Raw genomic sequence first — 24,151 nt, 5'->3', positions numbered from 1 at the left:
CACTAATGATTTCATTAATAAAATCAAATTAATCTTCTCTATGGGCGGAACTACTTAGTATTTAAGCATGAGTTATGCTTAACAAGAGGGCGGGGACGTGGCGTTTAACTATACGCGGGTTTTTCCGCAAAGCAATTTCGTCGGGTTTTCGATAGAAACAGGAATGCTGCTTGGTTTTGCCCATTGGATTTGAATATTATATACATATTATTCTATTAAAATTAGAAAAATATTTTATTTGACAAACGTTTTCGAATGAAGTTTAAGTTGAGTATATTTAGAGTGCTTACAAATTTTGCAATATGCCGAAGTTTTTACTCCTTTGGCGGCAGAGAAAAATGTAGCCGAAATAGCAGAGTTCTTGGTTGTTAGACACGCCCACAATTACGTTGGAACAGCACCGCCCACGCATATATACATCTACAAGCATACACGACACATGCATTGTTGACTTCATAATTTAATGCCAGTGCCACGCCCACCAGCCCACCAGCCCAACAGGCGAAGTGGAGGCGGCTGCTGCTTAACCCGCTGGCATATTTTCACATTTCTTTTGTTCAGCCCTTGGCCCCGCATTCCCTGAATTTCCCCTAGTTTACCCTTGCTCCTCTTGTTGTTGCTCAAGCAACCAGCAATCCTTTGTGACATTTGACTCGTCGCACGCACACACCCACACACAAACCTACATCCACACACCCACATCGACAAGGACATGTTTGACAGTGACTACTGTAACATGCATACTGGGCGTAAAAGTTTTATTACTTGGTTGGCGAGCAAAAATTATAATTTTCGTCATTTTCGACTAAAGTTGTAAAACTTTTTAGTCGCAAAATGAAGTGCGGAGACGAAAGACGCAAACCGACGTCAACACACACATTGATCATAAATTTTGAACATGCCAGCAAGGACCAACATGTCGATATTAAAATTTGAGTCGTGGCTAATCATGTGCGAGGAGTTCGCACACTTAACAAACGAAACTTCAAATTAGCCCCTAGGTAAAAAATTATGACCTAATAGTGCTTAAAAATAGTAATAGTTTAATTTTGTTTGGGCCTTTTAAAGAACGCATAAACATATAATATTCGTTGCATCCTCCAGTTTGCATCCTTTCAATAACGATGAATATGCCAAAGCTATGCTTATTCGTTGAGAAAATGATGGCAAGACAGCAGCTAACATTATAATTTTATTTCAATGAAAATATTTGTGAAAATGAAAAGGCGCTGCTGGTGCTTCTAATAGCAAATTCCCTCACTTGAGCCGGGGATTAGGTTTCACTTCTCAAAGTTAAGTGAGTGGGAAAACAAAGTTTAATGGAATACCGGATTGAGGCTTAAAAGTGACAAACAATTGGTTACAATTTTCCTTTCGCAAAATGAAATTGAAATTTATTTGTTGGCGTACGGCATTTGGCCTAAATTGAGTGCACACATTATATAACAGGCATCGAGTGCCCTTTAGTTGTTGTTTTCAAAATATTGAGTAATTCCCAGAAATTAAAAAAAAAAAAAAACATCGTTTGATTTTGTATACACATATACTTGTGGTCTTTAGTTTATATTCTAAAACCTTGAGGAGTTTCTGGTTTTTGTTTATTTTTTATATCACTTCTTATTTCACTGCAATGAAAAAAATCGATTCGTTAATCCATGAAAATAAACCTTTAAGTGAAGAAATCAAACTTTAGGTATCATCAAAAAGTTCTACAAAAGTTCAAAAAGTATACAAAAATTTTATAGTTATGGTAGACCAGTGACAACTTTCAAAATCATTTCAGTTAAGTACCATTTTTTTTTTGTGATTGATTGTTAACAATGTGCGCAATTTCGCATTGGGCAAACAGAACAGACAGAAAACAGCCGAGAACCAACTACATTTTCGGGTCCCCAGTGCCGGGAAATTCATGGCCACGTTTGGATGGAAAGTGAGTGGTGGTAAATGGTAAGTGGGAAATGGCAACTGAGTGGCACCTAGATTGTGTTCCGACTAGAATGAATTGCAGCTAATTGGAATGTGTTGGAATTAAAATGAATTGGACTCGTATTGAGTTTGAATTTGATTGCAGTCGCATACCATAGATAATTTTCAAAATTTTAAGATATTTTGCTTGAACTGTAAAATGTATAAACATGTGTTTTTTTTAATTTCGAGCTTCACGGAAATGTCTGCGCTTGTTATTATGTAGCCAAACAAATTATTTCGAATAATGCAAATAAGCCACAAAATTTGCATTGTAAATATGCAACAAAGCCCACAACTTTCCCTTTCATCCAGCGTGCATACTTTTGTGTATGTGTTTGGCATTAGTCCTTAATTATGGCATGTGTGAGACGATTGCCAAGGCGAAACAGTTTTGTAATTTATTAATCAATTATTTAGCAATGCGGAGGCACTTCGCAATCCCACTCGATTAGCATGCAGCAGCAATCGCCGACAGCCACAGAACACGAAAAGCACCAAAAGCACCAAAAGCACCAGAAATCGCCAGAAACAAACAGCAAAACAGCGGAGATGTGTGGAGTGGATATGTACTTCAAAGTGACTCCGGGAGCCGCCTCGATTCCATTTACATTCTGAGAAACGCTTTCATCTTGATAACCCAGATGAGCAGCCGGGATGACGCCCGATGTGCCAGCGACAACGCGAGCTTAACTTAATTAGCTAATTGTGAGGAAGGCGTTCTTGAAAAGCAAGAGAGGCCCTTTTGACATTTCATATTTTTCGACAGGATCTGGGCCCAAGCCCAAGGACCTCCTGAACTACAATATTTCCGGGAATAAACAACTGACTTCCAGGGGCTGCCAAAAGACATTGCCTTAAACTATTTAGCTGAAATTACCCATGTCAAGTTGATGCAAACAAATAATACGCTTTATGAACTAAAATTATAAAATTTTACATGAATTTCAAGTAAGCGTGTGCTATGTGCTATAAACATTTTGCTTCTATAACTGGAGTATGGAAAATGTTTAACGTTTCGTCGTATTTTATGTAATTTCCCAAAGTAAATATCATTTTCCAAAAAACCAACCGCAAAATCAGCCAATCAATTGAATTCGTTTCAATGAATTTTCAATGAAAACAGGCTATTTTCTTCTATTAACTTCTGAAGTGGCAACTAATACCGGTTTAAGTAGCGAAAACCGTCGTCTATAAGAACGTTTTTGGTTTTGACAAACATTTGCATTTAAAACAAATTAAGATGTGTGCGTTATTTTTTTCGATTATCATTTTTGCTTGGCAGGCAGTTCACAAATCATTTGTTTACATGCTCTCGTCCTTGTTTTTCGCCATTTTTTTTTTGTTTTTTTGTCCTTACGCTTAAGTGATGTCAATCAATTAAATTTACACACCAGGAAAAAGGAAAACAAATATAAAAGAGAGAGAGAGGGCGAGCAGAGGCTGTGTGGAAAGCCACTGGCTTTTATACATTTTTCATGATACTCGCGTGTGTCCCTGTGTGTCGTTTTTCCTGCCCTCCGATTTTTCCTCTGCGGAAAAGCTTCAGCAAAATTTGTAAACGTGTTTATCTTGTTTCGCCCCTGTCTTTTTGCCCTCCGTGTGTGTGTGTGTGTGTGCAAAGTAAGCTTATGAGTGGTAAGATGGGCGGCAAAGTGTGTGGAAAAGTGGGCGGGGCAGGGAACTGGAGACCCCAGACAGCACAATAACATTTGCATTTGGCTGAGGTGTAATTCCTAAGCTTTATGGCAAACATTATTATTACTGCCGGAATTGCTGCATTTCATTTAGTCAAGTTTTTAAGAGCAAATGAAACCAGCTAAATGTTTATGGCTCAACTGATTAGTCCGGAAAACAACTGTGGATTTTCCGAGTTCTCTTACAGTGGCGACTGCCATTTGAAATTGGAACAATTTGAATGAATTTTTTTGTTAAATTATATTCTATATTTAATGGGATCTCAAAATTGCAGGAAATTATTGAAGAAATTTGACAGTCGCACATTACTTTGTATTGTAAAAATACATATGCATATGACGAAATTTATAGTTTCATATTTTAGTAATAATTTCCGTTGGGAACGTCTTCGTACAACTTTTCACTGCTTTGGAATTCAGCATGATTCCTAATTACCCAGAAGTTGCACGCCATTCAACCCTTTATGTAGCAATTTGCCAATGTCCTCGGTGGAGAATGAAAATGTGTCTTTTTCTATCTAGGAAAATTGCACCTCAAAGGGCACAGAATTTCGAAATATTTACCCGCACAGAGGGGCCATTTATGTGTCCCACTCCGAAACGGGAAAAGATATGAGTACGACTTTATGAACCCGGCGTCGGGCTCTTCGGGTTTATATACGCTTTTAGGTGCAGCGGGGGCGTAGCATAAGGGGCTCTGGAGGGGGGGGGGTGGGCAAAAAAGTGGTTAAAGCCTTCGAGTCAAGTGCTTATCAGTTGCTGGAGGGGGGGGGGGAGGGGCTGTTGAGAAGAGGGGAGTTGTTGGACGGAAAAGGGCAAGGGCTTCAAAACAACTTGACTGACTGCACTTTATGGTTCATTTTGCATGCCTCAGATGAGCCGAGGCCTGGACCCCGGAACCTAGAAAAAAAAGGAAAAAAAATTGAGCAAAAAACCAAAGGCTTCAGTTACATATAACGCATGCCAGCGCTTTTCCTTAGCTTTTCACCAACCCCACCCCCCTCCACACTGCGCCTTGTGACTATGCGTTTTGGTATTTTTACTGCTGCGTTCCCATTTGCAAGACAGAGAATTTTGAGTTGCTTTTTCATTTTTAATGCCACATCTTGGTCGCTTGGACAATGTTTGCTAGAAGATGGAGCGGGGCGGGGCTAAGGATGCTGAGGGGGCTGTGGGGGCGCGGCGGGACTTCAGGACTTGTGTGCCTTGTCCTTGCCTGCAGCGTTAAATTCTTGTTAAAATATTATGAACAACTTTTTGCACCATTCCTTTTAATGCTTTAAAAGGAATCCCGGCCAAAGAAATCTCGACCCCTAGGCCTTTTGGATTTTTTCGAATTTTGTTTGGTTGCCATGGTGGTTGGTCAAGTGGCAAAATATAGCTTTAAATGATACCACATCAATGTTCTTTTGTAACTTTTATCAATTTGTAAAATAAATATAATAATTTTGTCTGCTTCTCCAACGGAATTAAAATCTATTTGTGTGCATTGATATTGATATGTTTTTCAAATAAATATTTCAGAGGAATTCACACCATACGCCAGATATTTTTTAAAAGATCTCCTTAAAGAGTTTTCCAGTGCAATTAAGCAAATTTCTTTAGGGGAGACAGTTGAAGTGCGCAATTATTTCAGTTGATTTCACCTGAATTGACGCGACTGCCGTTTGCTTTGTGCCAGGTCCTTAACCAAAACACTTAATGGCGACCGCCCGCCCATGCATTCAGTACCTGCTGCTCAAGGACCCCGATTTCACCCACGCCAACGATTCACGGCCATGTCGCACCTAATTAGGCCAATTAAATTTAGCTGCAAATTACACACGTTAAATGTGTAAATTAGGGGGGGTGGGGTTTCCAACTGAAATTGAAATTAAATGCATGTCGCATGTGAGGCGCCTCGCATCGCAACGCATCGCGTGCTAAAGCCAGATAGCCTGGATACCTGGATTTTGATTTGGATTTGATTTTGGTTTCGGTTTAAACGGATGCACTGACCGCGCCCGTCAGCCAAGGGATACTTAATTCGCTGGCAAAGTGGCAAGTGCAATGGTGTCACGACAACAATTGGATTAATTCCCGCGAGTTAGTCATTAAAGTGCGTAAAGTGAAATTCTATGCACATGACCTTTTTCAAGTCCATTTGTACACTTGACTAAGATTTAATAACAATATTAAAACTCAAATATTTTGTATTTAAATCTGGCACGCCAATCTGTGTCCCTTTTTCTGTTTTTTATTTATTTTTTTGAGAATCTTTTTGGGTCTCATCAATCAAATGACAAACAAAAGCCGCTGGACTAGTGAATTTAAACTGTCGCCGGATGTAGAGGTTCATTAAAGGAAAACAAGGGGAAAAGGTGCAAAAATCCCAAGCCTCTTTTGGAGAAAAGTCTCACTTTCGAAGTTGGTTTTAATTCAATTACCGGCTTCTTGACTCAATTTCCGCCGCCAGTAGCAACTCACCTGATTTGACTGCTCGAAATCGCTGGACAGTGGTAAACTCAAAAAAGAAATCAAAAAAAAAAAAAAAAAAAACCAATGGAAAGGTAGGAAAACTTGGGCACAAAAAATACGGCACGGTTTTTGCATTCACTTAAAAACTTGTTGAAGTAATTTGTTTCCCTCTGCTTGTTTATATTTTAGGCAAACATTCTTGTTTATATTTCATAGAGCACATAAAAAAAAATCAAGAACAATTGTGAATTGTTTTTTTTTTTTTAATGTACAATACAATTTTAAACTTGGATTTTCCCGGATTTTTAGAAATGCTATCCTTAGCCCGATTTCGTAGGATCCTTTCTAGTCCGCCACACAACCGTCGGTCAGGACATTCGCCAGCGAACTACGCGCCATCCAAATCGAAACAGTCGCAAGTGGGCGCAAAACCAAAACACAGGACGAAGTCACAGCCGAAGGACCCGAAGGATGCGCGACTCGAGTTGAGCGTTTTCGAACGTGGCCGCCTACGACAAAAAAACTCAGCATATTTTAGAATCTTTATTTTATTATTTCATGAAATATTACAGTACTCGCAATCACAACAACAAAAAGAGTTGGGATTTTATTATTTATAAATTTTATTTTTAAATGAAAACAATTATGGAATCAGCATGTCAACATGTTCAAATATTATAAACAATTTTTAAGATAAGAATGCACTAATATGGCTAATATATTTTTGCCTTAAAATATAAAAATTGAAGTATAAACAAAATTTATTTAAAACATTTATTTATAATTAATTATATGTTTTTTCCATATGCGGAATTTGAAATTAGATTCACTTCAAGTTAATTTTCAGTGTTCCCAACGAAATCGAAAAGAACGCAACAGGCGCGCATGCAAATTCCCAAAGGAGCAACAAAATATTTGTAAACAAAGCGGCTTCGTTTGAGAGACGAAAGCGAATTTGAGCGCAAAAGCGCTGAGTGAGACTCAAACTTGAGTGAATTTCGTTGTGAATGAAAACGTTTGCAAAGAAGTATTGTTTTAAATTAATATCGCAGCTGAATTAGTTAAATACACAAAAAATATTTATCTTTCGAGAACTTACATTAAATAAAATTCACAGTTATGTTTAATATGTTTATTATTATAAATATGTTTATTTCTTAAATTTTATTTTCCGCTTGGCGCCCTAGTGATGGTATTTTTTGAACTGCCAGCGCGTGCAAAATATCGATAGGCCCAAGCGTGGTATATGACCAACTCTGGGTTGTAACTAAAAAATACCACACAAAAATCTGGTTTAAAAATACCTTCTGTTTAGCGTTCTCCGCTGATCTGGCAACTCTGTGGAAGCACGCGGCATAAATTCATCTTATTTTTGTTTGTTGCGCATAATTAATATGTTTTAGCGTACATTTGCCAAACCGAAAATGAAACCCTTAACTGTGAAAGTGAACGATGACACCGGCAAGTCTTTGGCTAAGAAGAAGCTGCAGTCCAAGGCCAATTCCCTGCTAAATGCCGAGCAAGTGGACATCAAAACGCTCAAGGGATTCGTACAATTGCTGGTAAGTTTAACAAATTAATAATTAACTTAATGAGTTAAATGAAATTATTATTATCTGCACGCAGAAGAATACGCCCGATAATATGCCAGCTGGCGAGGTGATGAATACACTCGAGGTGATATTCAAGAATCTGCTAAAACGAAAGGCAATCGACGGCACCGAAAAGCAGGGTCTCAAAATCAAAAAACTGTACGAGGAAACTTGGTTGCTTCTCATCGAGAATCTACTGGTTGACTCGCAGTGTTCGGTTGCTGTAAAAGTGTGCATGCAGCTCATCAAAGTGGAGGCCAAGCATCCCATAGCACCCAACAAGGGTTGGCCCACCTACTGGATTCGCGGCATGCTGGAAACCCTAATAAATAGCGATACAACGCCCACAACAGCGCTGGCAAACTATGGGAAATATTGCAAAAATCTCGATGTATTAGAGATAACCCTGACGCAATTGAAATCCTTAGTGCCCGATGAAGACTTCAAGGACAGCCCCATTAAGGCCATGAACTTTCTATCCATTGTAAACCTCTTGGATATGGGAAAGTCTGTGCTGAGCACGGCAGATTACCACGTGGAAAGCGCCAAAAAGCAGACTTTTAACTACGAGTTAAATCGCAAAAGACTGAATAATCTCTGGGCGACTATTATGGCAAAGGGCAACGAAGTGGACGAGAAACTGCATCGTCAAATACTTGTGGTGCTTCTGGAGCGCGTAATCAACCACCTGAACGATCCCATCCAGCTGACCGACTTTCTCATGGACTCCCTCCATCAGTTTGGTTGGTATTTAGTTTTCCGAAACTGAACCGATCCTTTCTAACGACTCGTTTTATGTTTTCAGATGGCCCCATTGCCTTGCTGGCTCTTCAGGGAATCTTTACGCTTATGCAAAAGCAGAATATCACCTATCCGGATGTGTATGAGAAGCTGTACAATATGTTCTATCCACGGATGTTCCACAACAAGTACAAGGCACGCCTGTTTTACTTGGCCGATATCTTTCTGACCTCCACCCATTTGCCCGAGAATCTGGTGGCGGCATTCGTTAAGCGTCTCGCTCGCCTGGCCCTTCAATCGCCGACCGAAGATGCTGTTATTATGATTCGATTCGTTTGCAATCTGCTATTGAGACATACTGGATTGCAGAAATTGATTCGCGCCAGCCATGCAGTCGATGAGGTCAGCGATCCTTACAATCAAACAGAAACGGATCCCGTCAAATCGGAGGCCATAAACAGTTCGCTGTGGGAAATTACGTTGCTGCAGAAACACGTTGTACCAGAGGTGGCCAATGCGGCACGGTTTATTAACTCATCGCTGCCCGTAATGGAATTCGACTTAGCACCCCTCTTGGACAGAAAGGAATGCAATGTAAGTGAAGAAATCGAATGATTTTTTTTAATATTGATTAATATAAACATTTTGCTCTTCTAGATTTTCGACGACGAATTACAGTCGAAGGCCAAACAATTTGCTCTGAACTACGAACGTCCTACCAATTTGGCTTTGCCTAAAAACCAATTCGTGACCAAATACTGGGACCTCATCTAGATTAGTGTTACTATTGCTAAGTTTAAGCAGGATTAAAGTGCTGCCTGTTATTGGGCTGCTGATGTGCCAATTCGGCCTGAAACCAATCGGCTGCTGAAATGTATCTGATGTTGCCAGGAGTCGGACTCCTCTTTAAGTTCATTTGATGCACCCTTGGCTGATTAAGTTGTCGAATCTCCGAGCAAGTGCGACAGGGACGAATCAAGGCGAAGTACACACACTCTGCAATGGATAGAAAGCTGAAGCCGAGGAATAATCCCATAAGACCTCCAACGCCAGCTGCAGGATTGTACGCAATTTGTGTGAATTCTTGTCTGAGAAAAAACAACAGGTAAATTGAAAACTCACATAGAAAATCGGAAAAGCCTATGAATTCGGTCTGTTTGTTTGCTCGGAATGTTGGGTCCTTAAAATACATATTCACCACCGCTACGCTGCGCTCCACATAGGCATCGGTAAAGTTCCAACCACCATTCGAAGGTGTCTCCCTAAAGCCGTCCAGCGATATTCTCGTCGAATAGGCAATTGCGCTGAAACTGAGATCGAAACACGATGGCAGGCACTCGTCAAGACATGATTCCATCGCTATTATGGTTCTAAATCGAATAAGCTCCACACATTCCCTCTTGTGCAGTGGGCATATAGTATCGTTCGCATTCAATCTGGGCATATAGAAGGTCACACAGCCGCAGTGGCGGATTAGCCAGCCGGAAAGGCACTCGGCCACACAATTTCTCTGGGTGTAGTGGGCGAACCAGCGAAGTTTTAGCTCATTGTGGAATAAACAACGCCTGCTCCGACGGTCCACATTGCGTAGATGCTTCTCGGTAAGAATTTTCGACGGATCTATGCGCAACTTGGTCTCCATTCCGGGTGCCAATAGGACTCCGGTCTCCCGGACATTCGGCGATTCATTCGGGCTATGCAGGGCGATCTTGAAGCCAATGCTGCTGGATGAGGAGCAGTAGTAGGCATCCGCCTGGACATCCAGGGTCAGCGATAGTCCCAATGACTCCCCTGTTCCTTGGGCTCGTCGAGGGTAAAGAGGATTATCACCGTCCGGCTGAAAGCCTCGCTTGCGATAGCCCAACTCGGCATGCCAATTGACTGCATGGAATCCCTCTGGCAGACTTATATTCCGATGCGAATAGGGAACTCTTTGGGGGATTATGTTTGAGAAAATGTAGCATTCGTTAGTAAGTTTGCTTATCGGAGTGCATTTCTTGGCTATCGTTTGGAAAGCTGAAACCAAAGTCATAGCCTAGCCTAGGGTTCGCAACTGACAAAAAGCGGGCTACAAAGTTTTCATAACTTTTGAAAAGGTTGGAGCCCAGAAGTATGCTACGCAAACAGCTTTTTCAAAAGCTTCATCTATGGATGGTTGGCGAAATGAAGGAGCTGAAGATATCTTAAGCTTAAATAAATATAGCTTTTCCTCTCACCTTTTCCGGTACATAAACCTGGGATGTAGCATATTAAAAACACAGCACAGACCTTCATCGGTCACGATGGGATGAAATAAACGTGCACATTCGTAATCATCGGCGCCAAAACGACAGTGAATAACCATTGAGTTGCAGGGCTGTGAGATCTGTATGATTAAAATAAATAAGCAGACAAGATATTGCTATTGCAAAAGTATCTGAAGGATGCTCCTGAGATATCCAACAGATAGCACGAACTTTTTGCTTGTTTCCTATCCAAGATTATCCAAGATGTCGAAATACATATACCAAATTAAATAGATTTGGAAACGTTTCTTACATTCAGTATGAACTCCTCCCAACGGGAATCGTTGGTCTTCACCAGTTCAACGTCCACCTTTCGCCGACAGAGCAACTGCAGCATTGCGAACTCCACGGAATCGTTGGAAAAATGTTCGACCCTTTCGGCGAGAGCCTGATTTAAATTGCAGATTGTCACTGCCGGAAAAGGCTCGTTGGCAATGGAAGTTAGCTCCGGATCGATGCCCACAATAACCGGATTCGTGTTCCATTTATCGAAGGCGTCCTGTATTAAGTAAATGGCGAGCGATAGCACAACTAAAAGGGCTATACCGAAAAATAATCTTCAAAATGATGAATGTTTAGCTTAAACTTATCTATTTTATAATTTCAATTTTCAATACCTATCACTGCTTCGCAATTTGCTGTTGTTAATATATTTTAAACCATGGATTGTGGTATTGCGACAAAACTCGTCCGTATTTCTGGACAAGATTCTGCGCCACGTGGATAGCGTGATCTGCAAATGTTGTGGCCTAGATCGCTTTTGCTGACTCGCAAAGAAAGCCCTTTGTCGATTACGTGGCACTCGCATCTTTGGTTAAAATCATACTGAGTTGTAAGTCCCCAGTACTTCTACTTATTTGTGCCCATTTCCATTTGCAAATTATAAAATTTGTTTATTTAATGTCATTTACTTGGCTGGGCAAGCATTTCGTATATTTTGATATACTTACGCTTCCATTATAACATATACATCAATAAGAATTGCTTAGCTTACAAATTGAACTGAATGTTTAATAGTTTTATTTATTTTACTTAGGTTAACGTTTCGCCAACGTGTCCTGCCAACTTTGAGCCTCGAATGGTGGCAATGCAATTAGAGAATTTTCGGACGCAAAGGAATGCCTCATTAGGAGAATCAGAAACAGAGTCCTCAACCGTCACAGGAGCCCAAGTGAAGTCTCGGCCAAAAAGTGGGATCCCCCAATCGAAGCGGGTGAAGTTTGAGCCGGGCCAAAGGCTCAAGTTTGCTACAATCAACATGGTCAAACGCACAAATGGCGAATGAGATGGTAGCTGTTCGGCAGAAAGAGACGTCCAGATGGTCAGGAGAAAGAGACAGAGCCGGGCGTAGACGGGTTGGTTGGGGAACCACAGAAAACGACACTTGAACGAAAATCAAATTAAAAGCTTCAATGGCAACAGACGAGGACTTGGATCTGGTCCTGTTTTTGCTCCTCCTGCTGGCCACATGTCACCACATGGCACCTGCACACACACACACACACACACGCACTTTGTGGAGGACTCAACTCGACTCCATTGAAACAAGTTCATAAAACACTTAACCTGACCGAGCTGACCAAATGTCCCCTGGGAATGCGAATGCCCGACTGAACCAAGCCGGTCCTGTTGACTTGTTAGCAGTTGATGTCCGATGCCCTTCGAACCACCTACGCTACGTATGGATGTATATGTATATGTGTGCTGCGTATGTACATATATGTATCTGTTGTAACGCAGCATATCACCCAACGGACTACCAGCCATGCGAACCACCCACCGAACCACCGGATGTATCCGCATCAATGAGTGACCAGGCCGAAAGTTTCCCCTTCGTCTGCGACTTGGCCAGGGCTTGGGATGTGAACTCCTCTGCCGGGGCATCATCAAAAGTTACCAGCAAATTGACCTAATCTATGTACATATGTATGTCCAGCATAGTCCAAGGCACATGTACTCCAAAGGATCTGCAAGGGAACACTGGACGAAAGAAATGAACGAATGCACAGTGAGTAGGATCGATTTGTAAATTCATTTACTATTCATTTGTTTATGCCAAAATGATTTTAGTCAACTTGTGCTATACACCATATGAGCATTTATTTGATTTTGTAGACCTATTCGAGGCTGGAATAGGATTTTTTTTTTTTTGTCAGTGAGACTGACGGAGGTGGTCTTATGGAGAGCGGTTTTGGATTTGGTAGGCGTGTGACGCCGCCCGCTGTGCTCCGCCATTAGAAATCGCTTAGGCCGATGGCGACGATGCAATTTACGGCGGCTAATAGCAGACAGATGTCTCTGCACATATTTACGGGGTGCACCATAGGCACGCATTACTGCGTCCTGATTTGTGTATGTCTGTGAAATTCTCACAGACAAGCCGTCAAATTATCATTGAGTTGCTTAAAACGTTTCTGTATTATTTGAGTTAATTGCAAGGCTTTTGTAACTCGGTTTTTTTTTTATTTTTACATCATCATTTTTTATATATTTAAGCCCCTTAGATTACCAAGCCCAAATTCTTTTTTTTTCCAATTTTTATATACACAGCATCGTGAAAAATCATAACTTACCCCATGTATATATACGTAAATGCATATATATACCCAGGCACTATGTGTGTGTTAAAAAATCTGAAAATGATAGAAAAATGATTAATTGCAGTTGGCAGTAGTTCAGCAGTCAGTTGCTGCCACAGCTTTTCCCGCCGCTGCTACTGTGGAAAATGCAGAAAATGCAGCCCAGTAAACCTCACAATGCACACACACACACATACACACTCTGGTGGTGTGTGTTAGCATTCATGGCCGTCCAAGGGTGTGTGTGTGTGTGTGTGCAGCGGAATTCTTCTCTTCCCCAGCCCTTTGCCATTTTCCTATTTTCCAAGAGTATGAACAATTTAATAGGGGTTTTTATTACACACTTTATTTCATAAGATCAGGAAAACTTTCTCTTTATTTAATGTGTACAAATCTATGCCTAAAAGCTATGTTTCAAGGCAAACATTTCGGCTGAATTTACTTTATTTATTCGCACAATTTTGTAGGTATCTAAATGTTGCTATTTATTTTTGGTTACTAAGCATAGGGTATTGAATGTTCAACGTGATTTTCGTCTTGATATCCCATTTTTGCTGCCTTTTTTAACACAACAGCAGCTGACTGCGGCGATATTAATGATAGATATGCGTTCGCTTCAATGCCCTGCTCCTTTCTGCCCCTTTCTCCGCTTTCACTCCGCTTTCTCTTCCCTCTTTGAGTTATACGATAATATTTCTGTTATTTTCTGGAAGGGCTGATGCTTTAAATTAGACATTTTGCGTTTAAACAGCTATTAAAATCATTTTAACTATAGACATTGGCATAGTGTGTGTTTTACGTGTGAAAAATATTTAATGATCAATCCGAAAAAAGTAAATGCAGAAACAATCCTAAGCCCTTAGAAGTAGGCCATGAATTTGGGCAATGAAAAATGCATTGGACACTTGCTTTATTTGCGAGTTCTGTTCTCCGCCAAATTTTTGGGCTTTTTGTCCGTAATTTTGTCCAAATGTCCGTAAATCTGTCCGTCGTGATTTGTCCGCTGTCCGGTCGTCCATTCATTGTGTGCGCATCGTTGCCTTTTTGGCACTAATTTCCATTTATTCATTTAGTTGCAACATTCATTTCGGCAGCCATTCACACAGACTCATTCGCTCAGACGCAGCGCAGACTGTGGATGTGGTCAGATGGCTAGGTTGGATTGAGTTGGTGAAATGCAAGGAAAGTGCTGGGCAAAACGCAGCGGAAAGTTGGAGGAAGCCAGGCTGGACAGACAGACATTCGCCTTTCATTTATCAGCACAAAGCAGTGCAGTTTAGGACCACCCTGATGAGTTGGTTAAGGACTGACAAAATGTAACTCGGGCTAAATGTGACAAAAAAGGTCATATGGCAGAAATAAAACAAACAGAGGAGAATAAGGAAAATGACAGCCAATGCTCTGCCAGTGCCACTGCCACTGTCACTAGCCCGCTTTTCCTCACATTTTCCCCACTTTTTCCCACCACATTTCCCCATTCTGCTCACCCTATTTTTTGGCTGCTGGTGCCAAAGCCACGAGTCGAGTTCCCATGGGTTTTTTGTTTGTTTGCGGCTGGCTGCGAGTTCTGGGGCTGCCTGATGAAAGGGTTCAAAACTATTTTCAAACTATGTATTTAGCGTGCATTATATATAGAGTTAAGGGGCGGGGGTCAAGGGGTCATCATCATCATCAGGAGTCGCAGTCATCATCTTTGTGCCGGGTCGGCAGCTGTTTTATTATGTCCCCTTTGGCACAGTGGGTTTCAAGGATGTTGCACAACCAAGAAATATTTTTCCAAGGGGAATTGGAAAACTATTAAAATTGTTGACCAACATACAAAATTTTCTGTTTAAGTTAAGCTCTTCAATTAATTATTGAAACCTAAAAACTAAATTGTACACTGCGTCGTTGGGACACAGTGTCCGGCTGTCGCACTGTCCGGCTAAATCCGAATCCGGATACGGACACTCGACCTCCGGACACTCCTGCCCACTTGTAACATATTTTTTGGGCAACGGCAACGGATTAGTTGCACGTCATGTTGCCACTTGAAGTGTTTATGTGAATGGACTGGCACTGCGGGCTTACCATTGGATACACATACATACATACATACGTGTGCATATATCTGTACATATATATTTATCGCACATATCATGCGACACTTAATAAAAACAATGTGCTCAACATGCCGCCTTAAATGGAAATCCATTTTCACTCCTTTTTGTCCTTCGTCCTTTTCAGTTGGCTTTTGTTTACCGAGTTATTTAAATGTCTGCTTTTGTTCCTTGTTCTTGCCACCTACCGACCCCCCCCCCCCCTCCCCTTTCTTCACACCATCCCATAAATTTATAATTAATTGTTTTAAAGCTTCTCGCTGTCTGTCCCTTTTTGTGCGAATGTGGGGGCTTATCCAATGGGACATTATATCATTTTGTGGTTTTCTATTTTCATTTCATCGCCCGATCCCAAAGCTTTTTACTTGTGTTATTCTTGTGACTATTATAAGCCAGCATCTTGGCTTGTTTCTGCTGCTTAATCGTTTTAGTAATTAGTATTTGGTGGTTTTACGGAAATGAAATTGATGTGAATGTAGGTCATGTGTTTCATATATTTCAAGAATGAATGCAATCCTTCATTAGTGCCATTTTTGCGTTAAGTGTGAGACGTTCCGAATGAAATGAAGTCTGTGAAAAGCAAAGGATATGAAAATCTATACTTAATTGGAATAATGATGAAAAAACTTAAAAAAATTACTCTCAATGGCTGCGGACGAGCAATAATCAGCAATCGTTAAAATTATTAACAAACTGCGAGAGCGTCGAATGGCAGTAACTTTCGAGACAGAAGACCTGCCTCAGACGAACATAAATCTACCAGCATTTTATTGTTTTTATCATTGGGCGTAACTACGTGCTCTGCGTTAGCCAGATATTTCATTGCTAGACAAGTGATTGACTTAATGCTAATTCGCGACTCAATTGTTTCAAATTTTTGGCCAAGACAAATAAATGCAGCAACCATTGCCAACCAAAAAAACGGACAAAAACACTGCAAAGAAACACATTTTTCAAAATGTTGGAAAAATTCGAAACTTTTGTAAAACTCTTTTAAAGCTGTTAAACAACTTAGAAATATGATTTCAAAATGAGCTTATTAGTGCTTAACTTACTCGAAATTCCATCATCAATTCAAGTTTTTCTCAGTGTACATAACGATGGCGCAGTCTAGCGTATTCGGGGAATGGGATGCACACTAATGTCGCCTCGTTGCGCTGTAATCCACTCAAGGCGCTTGGCCACTTAAGGACGCTGTCCGTCCGTTCGTCCGTTCGTCCGTCCGTCTATTTGTCCGTCAGCCAGTTTGTCCGGCCCTCGCAGAGACAACAACAATTGACGAAATTGTTTTCGTGACTTAAATTTTTGCGTGCTACTGTCGCTGCTGGTTGGGACGTGTTTGGAAAGCATATGATGTGATTTGCCATCAAATTGAGTTGTCTTGTCACTGCCGACCCAATTCCGCCCACTCCTAGATCGGTCCTGCCTACAAATATATATACTTGTATATATATATATATATATAGTCTTAGCTCTCTCTCTCTGTGTGTGTGTGTAGTGTGTAATCTAGAGCCTGGACAGAAATGCAATTAAATTTGGAAAAATATCAACAGCCAAGACAGAATAATAGTTTATAATGGCACGGCGATGAGAAGGCAGAAAATGCCTTATGACAGCCTGAGAGGCTGAAAGTGCGGAGCAAGCAAGTGCCTATGCCTGGGCTGTCTTTAAATAAATACTAGAACACTACATCCCCCCCATTTTGCTGTGTGTATTTTGAGTGGGATGTGAAAAGTTTGCCCAGGCTAAAAACCGAAATGGAAGTGAAACTCCTCTCGCCCAGATGGTAATGCCGCTAGAAAAGTCTTGGCAAATTTTGCTGCTCGGTCAAGTTAAGTTGGAATGGGAGCTCTACAGTGCGGTAGACTGCTGTAAGGTCCATTATTTTAATATAGTAAATGCAATACGAGACAATTTGATTGATTTTATATAGCACAGTTGAATTGAGATGCTTTATTAATATATATAAAATGGAAAAAATGGAATGCCTTATGTCGCAGAAACGCACTGTAGCTGGCACTTACTTAAAGGCACTCGCCTATATCCTTGTACACATTTTGTAGAGCAACTAAATTACACAATGTTAATATTTGCTATGTAAATAGGCCTCCGTGTGAGAATAGCTGTATAAATGAATAGATGGATGGATGGATGGATGGATGGATGGTTGACTAAATGGATGGATCGAGGAGTGGTTGGAAAGTGCAGTTGGAGCGCCTACGGTGCGTTCTGTTTATTTCTTATATCCATGGCCACAAAAGGCCCACACTTGACACACAGTTGTAGAAACAGTAACAGTAACAGAAACAGAAACCGAGTTGCCGAAATGCCGAAAGGATGCGCAAGTTGCTTCTATTTAAATAAGCCGAGGCAAAAACTTGCCACAATTCCAGCAAATTTCTCAACACAAATGACAAAATTGCTCTGTTCTATGCCTTTTCACATATATGTATAAAGTGAAGATATCCCCCGGGGGCTAGCAAATTCCAAGGAAAACATTACCGCACTGAGAGAACGGCTTGTAAATGCACAAATAAACGTATGTACTGGGCCAACATATGTATGTAAATACATACATATAACATACGTATATGTTCACAAAGATCTTATCGAAACAAACAAGCTAAGCAACAACACAAACATGGGTAACCAGAACGAAGATACATCATGCCCCAACCGAGCTTTCCATGTCTTCAGAATATAATACGTGAAAATATATGAAATATTAAGTTATAAACTTATAGCCATTTTTGAATATACATATACATAGAGATGGGCATTACTCATTATTGTGATTAAACAAACACTTAACAAGCTCAATCCTTTTGGCTTGATTGCGTAATACCTTAACAATTTGATGGCCATCAAATGAAAGGGCGTCAGAGTTTATGGTCAGTTCTCCGAGACCACAAATCTTTCACACCTTTCAATCACAGCCCATTTGGCCCTAATGAATCTCCGGCAACTTTTCCAGCATGGAAAGGGAGCGGTGGGTGTGAATACCCAGTAGTAACCATTCCCCTTCGTTCCACTTGCACTAAGTGCGAAGACACTTTAGCAAACAATTAATTGCCGTTAGCGGCTGCTGGCGACACACCTACCCAATTCATTTTGCATTCGCTCAGAACCCCCAGCTTGCCCACAGGGGAAAATCGAGGTACGGAAAATTTGGAGAAGCGGGAGGGAAGCGGCAGGGCGCAATGAAGACAGCTGCCAAAAAAGGCGTTACGTCGCCAGTTAAACGAAGAACCTGCAGTGCGAGGGGAAAATCAAGAGAGAGGAGCTTTCAGAAGGGCGGGGAAAAGTGGGTGGCATTTTGGGGCACAGACACAGAGACAGAGACAGAAGGGTTATCATTACTTCCACATAATTTAATTTCGGCAGGCCAGCGACCATTTGCATTTCAATGCCCAATATAGGGTTAGTCGATGGTCCAAAGCGGGGAGGGGTTAAGCAGGCAAATTTTAGAGCTACAGCTTCGTTTGTTCTTTTTTTTTCACTCACTGTGACCAGCAGAAGCAATCCGATTTCTTTCCCGCACACAAAGTTTTTGGCTGGCCTGCTCGTTGCACAAACTGAATTGAATCACCCAAATTATTATCCCCGCCAATCTCCTCATCATTGTGCTAAAGGATCCGATACGGCTTTTTTGCACTGCGGCCGCAGTTCAGATCTTAAACAATTATGTTTCGCTTAGTTAACCGAATTTTAATTAAGTATGCTGTATTGGAAAGCCAGCCTATGTGTATTGTGTGTAGCATAAAATATTTAACCCAAATAGTTAGTTACTTTAAAAAAGATTTTTCGCTTTTCCCCTCAAGTTAGCCGCAGACTTTCGGAGTAAATAATCAGTTTGCATTAATTTTGACTGGCCTTCTTTCGCGCCAGAAATTGTTATTTCTCACAGTGTAATTGGTTGGTCCATGGAAATGCCTGCCTTTCCACTGCTCTTCTGCTGCTGCTGTTGCTGCCAGATTTTCCATCATCATTCATAACAAAAGCAGTTGGCAGTTGCAGCCGCTTGCCAGTCGCTCCCTCCGCACACATTTTTCCGCCCACGTAGGGAAATTTTTTTCAACAATCTCTTTTTTTCATTTTAAATTTTTTTTTGTCCATTCTTCTTCTTCTTTTTTTTTTTTGTGACATTTCCGTTTGCATTTGGCAAGCGGAAACGTCAGTAGCCCATTGGACAATCAGGCTGTGGACGTGGCCGGGAAAAGCTCGAGTTTTCCTTTTCTTGTTGTAATTGTAATTGTTGTTGTTGTTGCTTTCGCTTCTGTTGGACATTGTTTGGTGTTGATGGCCGCTCATGAATAACAAATGCACACGGACTCAGGTGGATATGGCCATCTCATCTTTTGTCCCATCAGGAAGAGTCAGCCCCCCCCCCCCTCCTTTTTTTTTGTGTGTGTGTGTGTGTGTGTGATATAGCCCTTTTCCCCCAAATTGTTCGTTGATTTGTGGTCAATCGAGTGCAAAGACGTCATCCATCGTTGGCATCCCAAAAATAAAATGGAGCAAACACAAACAAAAAAAAAAAAAAAATTGCACTAACCAATTAAATCATTTTGATAGCCAAATGCTGTACAAATTTTGGGCTTTTGTGATATTTTGATTGATCTCAGTCCGGATATCTGGACAACTGGCTTCGAGTTCGAGTTGCTTTAATCGAAGCCTGAACGTCAGTTTCAGTTTGCCTTTTTTCGGATAATAGAAAGCCGCAGCGGTATGGAGAAAACGATGTCTCATTGAGATGTCAATTGCATTCTACAATGGCCTCCTTTTCGAGAGCTTATCACCACGCCACGCCCCCTATTCCTTTGGCTACATATATACTTTCATATAAGCGGTGTTCGCTTTTTTATTCGGCAACATCCCAGTCCTTTTTCAGTGTGTGTGTAAGTATTTCAATAAGTCCGTAAAATGGCTCAATATCTGATGGATTTGTGGACTGCAGCATGATGGCTTAAAGTCTAGGGGCATGATGTCTTCTTCATTCAGCATTTATTATAAAAAATGAAGAAGTGTCCTTTTTTTAAGCGCAAAATTTAGAAGATTTGTTTTGCCTATGTAAGTTGATTTGGCAATTATTGAAACAGGTGCGTGTTAGTTAAGCCCAATAATGACTAAACAGCGCGCACTAATCGCAGCACTTTGATATGAATATATAATAAATATTATAAATAAACCAATTCATTAGCAATTTGGCCATTTCCATGGCGACAGCCAGGCGAATACTTTCCACTTTTTATCCAGCCAATGCATTCTCATTGTATATGGGCCTGAATGTAATAATCTATTGAGCCGCTTCGATTTAATAATTGGCGCAATTTGCTGTTTGTCATATTTTACAGTCGCTTTGGAAAGGATAAAAAAAAAAGAAGAGCGAAGCTATAGAAATTCATTTTTCTGCAACGCGGACAGATTTTGTCATCGGGGAATGGAAAAAAAAGGGGGGGGGGAGTAATACTACGCCACTGATCGCAGTGCTAGCAAAGGAGGAAAGGGGGGCATTAACTAGAACCATCTGAATTGAAATGCGAATGAAAAATGTGCGCTCTGCACATTCTGGGCTGCCGATTGTCAAGAGCACTAATAAATTTCCACTTGCTACCGCTCAAATGCAACTCAAAACCCAGAAAACCCCGTTCCATTTCCCCACGGCTTATTAGTCACCAGAATTCGTTCTCATTCAAAATTAATTCGCTAGCGCTGTATAAATCATACCTATACTTTTTGGATTCTGCTGGGACGTTGGATAAGTGCGATTGGCTTGGCATTCGCAAAAATGTGCAAAACTGTCACCTGAGTCGGGTGTTTGCATTTTGAAATTATTATGCCCCAGAGATCTGTGGCACTGTCGGATCTTGCCAAGGGAATTTCCGTGGCTTACCGCGAAAAAATAATTGCCTAAAATGTAGCAAAGACTTTTGGAATTAAAAAAAAAAAAATCACTCTTATTTGTAGGCCATTTGGTAAATTTCAAAATAAAGGCATTAAAAAGAATGCAAACCACAGAAGTGCCTTATTAAAATGCATCAATCCTCGTATATTTAATTATGAAATGTTTGTTGTTTCTAAAACTCCAATGCTTCTCCAAGAATTAGCTATATTTACGTATTGCAAGTTGAACTGGGCAATATATATAAAACAAGCTTTAAAGCCATAAGATCAAAATAACATTTGGAGAATGTGTATCTTGGCCAGTAAACGTTGCATATCACTTACTTGTCGAACTTAAATCCCTGGCAAACTTAAATACCCAGACCATCGGCATTAATTCGCTCTATTCGGCCGGAGTGAGTAGCACACAGTTGTGTTTTTGGCTAATTACTGCAGTGTCCATAAATACTCACCTCGTCCGTTTGTGAAAGGATGCGGATTCGGAGAAGGCAGTTGAAAAGTGTCAGATTCAGGAAGGAAGGTTCGAGCTCGAACCCGATACTCGAATGATGAGCTATGAGCTCACCAGCTCACCGAGCTCACCGAGCTGATTTTGGGCAAATAAACAAGCGGTCAGCACTCGGCTCTTCGTTCAAAACAAAAACAAATCGAAAAACTTTTAGAAATTCGAATCATGTAACGCAATACAAAGCAAAAATTCAAAAGTCCCAGAAATGCACCCACACCAACAAGTGCACTGAGAAAATTATGAAAAGTGTAAAAGGATACGGAAATATTACCAACAATTGTGGAATTATTTTATTGAGCAGGACTACGACTTTTATAATTGCATCGGAAATATTAATATCGGTAAATGCATAATCATGTAGCCTATATTCCTTTTTTCGCTTTTTTGTTTTGTTAATTTTTCTTATTTTAGCTGTATTTTTTCAGTGTAAACATGTGCACAATTCTTTAGACTTGAAACAAGACTTTTGTGCACCCTTCAATAGGGTAATTTATGTGTGCCAGAAAGAGATGGGGCTAACTGCAGCAAGTGCATTTTGGGTGTGTGGGTGTGCGGGTGTGTGTGTGTGTGTGTGGTTGTGTGGGTGGGCGCAACATGTGCTTATAATTATGTTTTCTCTGTGCGCCCATTTCAGTTGTTGTTGCTGGCAGACACGTGCACCCTTTGCAAGTGTGTGTGTGTGTGTGTGTGTGTGTGTGTGTGCCGTTGAGAGTGTGTGTTTGCATACAAATTACAAGCACATCTACGACCGACCACATACATACATACATACAAACATATATACACATAGTGTGTAGTGTATGCGAACAATCGGATCCCAACGAACCTGACCTCAAGCTGCAATTGTAGACGCTTCATTTGAGGTCACAAAGGCAACAAAATGGGCCTGCAATTGTGGCCGAAAAATGTTCGCAAAATACCTCAAACAATGGTTTTGGTTAAATCCAGAAAAGCAGCTGAACAACTTATCTGGCAAAATAATAATTGTGATAACATTGTACAATTCCCAGCGCTTTTCACAGACAAAAAATTTTTGAAAAATTTAAAGCTTAAATCCCAAAGATTGGACAGTAATAAGAAAAAATTTAGATATGGCTTTTCGTTTAACATAACGCATACGCAGTGTGTGCCTGAATTTGGTGCACTCATGAATCAATCAGTAAGTTAGTCAGTGAGCTAGAATGTCATCTATGCACAATTATTGGAAATATTTAAAGACATAAGGTATTTGATTTGAAGCTGTTAATTGTTTGTTGGTAATATAATTTCGATGGCTTTATCCGTGGTTACTTTTCTTTCACTACTTCTTTCAGCCTCTTCTTCCTGTTTTTATTTAGTTCTCTTTTTTTTCAAGCTTTTTTTCAGCTTCGGACGACAATTTACACCGTGTGCCACACGCAAAACGCTTGTCACTTGCAGCAATGCCAACAAAGAACTGTTGCCCCGCCGCTGTTCCCCTCATTTGGACGATCCCCGTTTTCAGAATGCACGGGTGGCGGGGGCATTTATGCCGGCATAAGGGGGGGGGGGGGGTCCCTTTTTGGTGAGGGCTGGAAACAAATCCATTCAGCGATTTGTGCCAAATGTCGGCTGTTGGCTTTTGTCTTTTGTGTGCGCGCAGTGACCTGCGAAAATGGCAGACGCTCATTGTGTTTCCCGATTTCCCCGCTGCTTTTGCAGCCCTCCTTTTCCACCTAATTTTCCTTTTTTGCACCTGCAACTCGGCTGGATAAATGGTCAGAACAAAAAATATAGAAAAGGGCCAACTTATCGGGCAGTCAGATAGTTTGCCTATTCTTCACTTCACTGTCCTTCCTAGTCTAGTTATGTTCTAGTTAGTATACTAAACTAATTTAATTAATTCAGTCATACTACGTTCTTAATTTGTTTTTTGACCGAAAATTTTTAATGCCAGTGGCCCAAAATGATACTGCAGTCGATTCTGCTTGCGTTCCATTCAGAATTTTCCTTACAGCATTTTCCTTGGGCTATATCGTTTCTATGGATGATTCTTTGTTTGCGTCCCTTTTCAATTTGGTCCTGTCAGCAGGTGGTGGTGTGGTGCATGGAGTTAGGTTCTATTCTTGGTGGCTGGCAGATAGCAAAGGACTTTCAGTCATGGCGCAGGCAAATATTGTCTTAGCACAGTCGCATCTTTGACAGTCGCAGTCGCATTCTTAGCCGCTCGACTCTTTTCTGCCCACTTTTTTGCTCCCTTTTTCCTAACCAACAAATTTGTGTTTGTCTGTGTTTTTCTTCATCCTTTACGATGGGAGCGAGGCAAACTGGCCCACCGTTTTCCTGGTATTTTTGTCACGAATTCA

At 40.8% G+C, this 24,151-nt stretch overlaps 4 protein-coding genes across 8 annotated transcripts in view; 2 read left to right on the top strand and 2 right to left on the bottom strand.

Annotated features, from left to right (window-relative positions):
- The window catches only part of AstA-R1 (Allatostatin A receptor 1), a 92,189-nt gene extending 85,676 nt beyond the window's left edge, over positions 1-6,513 (bottom strand). For both annotated transcript variants that reach the window (NM_079961.4, NM_166982.2), the window contains exon 1: positions 6,129-6,513. The gene's annotated coding sequence lies outside the window, so the exon portion shown is untranslated. The remainder of the gene's footprint in view (positions 1-6,128) is intronic.
- Positions 6,514-7,426: 913 nt separating this feature from the next.
- Positions 7,427-9,593, top strand: CG2875 (uncharacterized protein). 3 transcript variants are annotated; one of them, NM_001272290.1, is made up of 4 exons: positions 7,427-7,681; positions 7,749-8,454; positions 8,517-9,046; positions 9,110-9,593. In NM_001272290.1, exons 1-4 carry the CDS (start codon positions 7,544-7,546, stop codon positions 9,224-9,226), a joined length of 1,491 nt encoding a protein of 496 aa, NP_001259219.1. In that variant the 5' UTR covers positions 7,427-7,543; the 3' UTR covers positions 9,227-9,593. The 3 variants fall into 3 exon arrangements, with proteins under 3 accessions (NP_001259219.1, NP_726876.1, NP_570069.1); NM_166981.2 differs by having other exon boundaries at positions 9,110-9,328; NM_130713.3 differs by having other exon boundaries at positions 7,746-8,454; positions 9,110-9,328.
- On the bottom strand, positions 9,049-23,237 carry ppk8 (pickpocket 8; the record flags this gene model as incomplete). 2 transcript variants are annotated; one of them, NM_001144679.2, is made up of 6 exons in its annotated part: positions 9,049-9,505; positions 9,575-10,383; positions 10,669-10,817; positions 10,991-11,236; positions 21,772-21,905; positions 23,211-23,237. In NM_001144679.2, the coding sequence occupies 4 exons, from the start codon at positions 11,072-11,074 to the stop codon at positions 9,249-9,251; spliced, it is 1,299 nt and encodes a 432-aa protein (NP_001138151.2). In that variant the 3' UTR covers positions 9,049-9,248. The 2 variants fall into 2 exon arrangements, with proteins under 2 accessions (NP_001138151.2, NP_001036260.3); NM_001042795.3 differs by lacking the exons at positions 21,772-21,905; positions 23,211-23,237 and adding an exon at positions 11,355-11,545 and having other exon boundaries at positions 10,991-11,294.
- Positions 9,400-24,151, top strand: part of DIP-alpha (Dpr-interacting protein alpha) — a 64,405-nt gene continuing 49,653 nt past the window's right edge. The window contains exons 1-2 of the mRNA NM_001272288.2: positions 9,400-9,557; positions 11,774-12,745. The gene's annotated coding sequence lies outside the window, so the exon portion shown is untranslated. The remainder of the gene's footprint in view (positions 9,558-11,773; positions 12,746-24,151) is intronic.

This window comes from Drosophila melanogaster, chromosome X (genome assembly GCF_000001215.4).
Source record: "Drosophila melanogaster chromosome X".
In the NCBI taxonomy this organism is placed as follows: domain Eukaryota; kingdom Metazoa; phylum Arthropoda; class Insecta; order Diptera; family Drosophilidae; genus Drosophila; species Drosophila melanogaster.
Note: the sequence above shows the minus strand (reverse complement) of the source record. Positions and strands in the feature narration are given on the sequence as shown.

Coding starts and splice junctions, on each gene's coding strand:
- CG2875 (NM_130713.3), top strand. CDS start 7,544: ATGAAACCCTTAACTGTGAAAGTGAACGATGACACCGGCAAGTCTTTG. Junction 7,682..7,745: donor AGGGATTCGTACAATTGCTG/GTAAGTTTAACA, acceptor ATCTGCACGCAG/AAGAATACGCCCGATAATAT. Junction 9,047..9,109: donor TGGACAGAAAGGAATGCAAT/GTAAGTGAAGAA, acceptor TTGCTCTTCTAG/ATTTTCGACGACGAATTACA.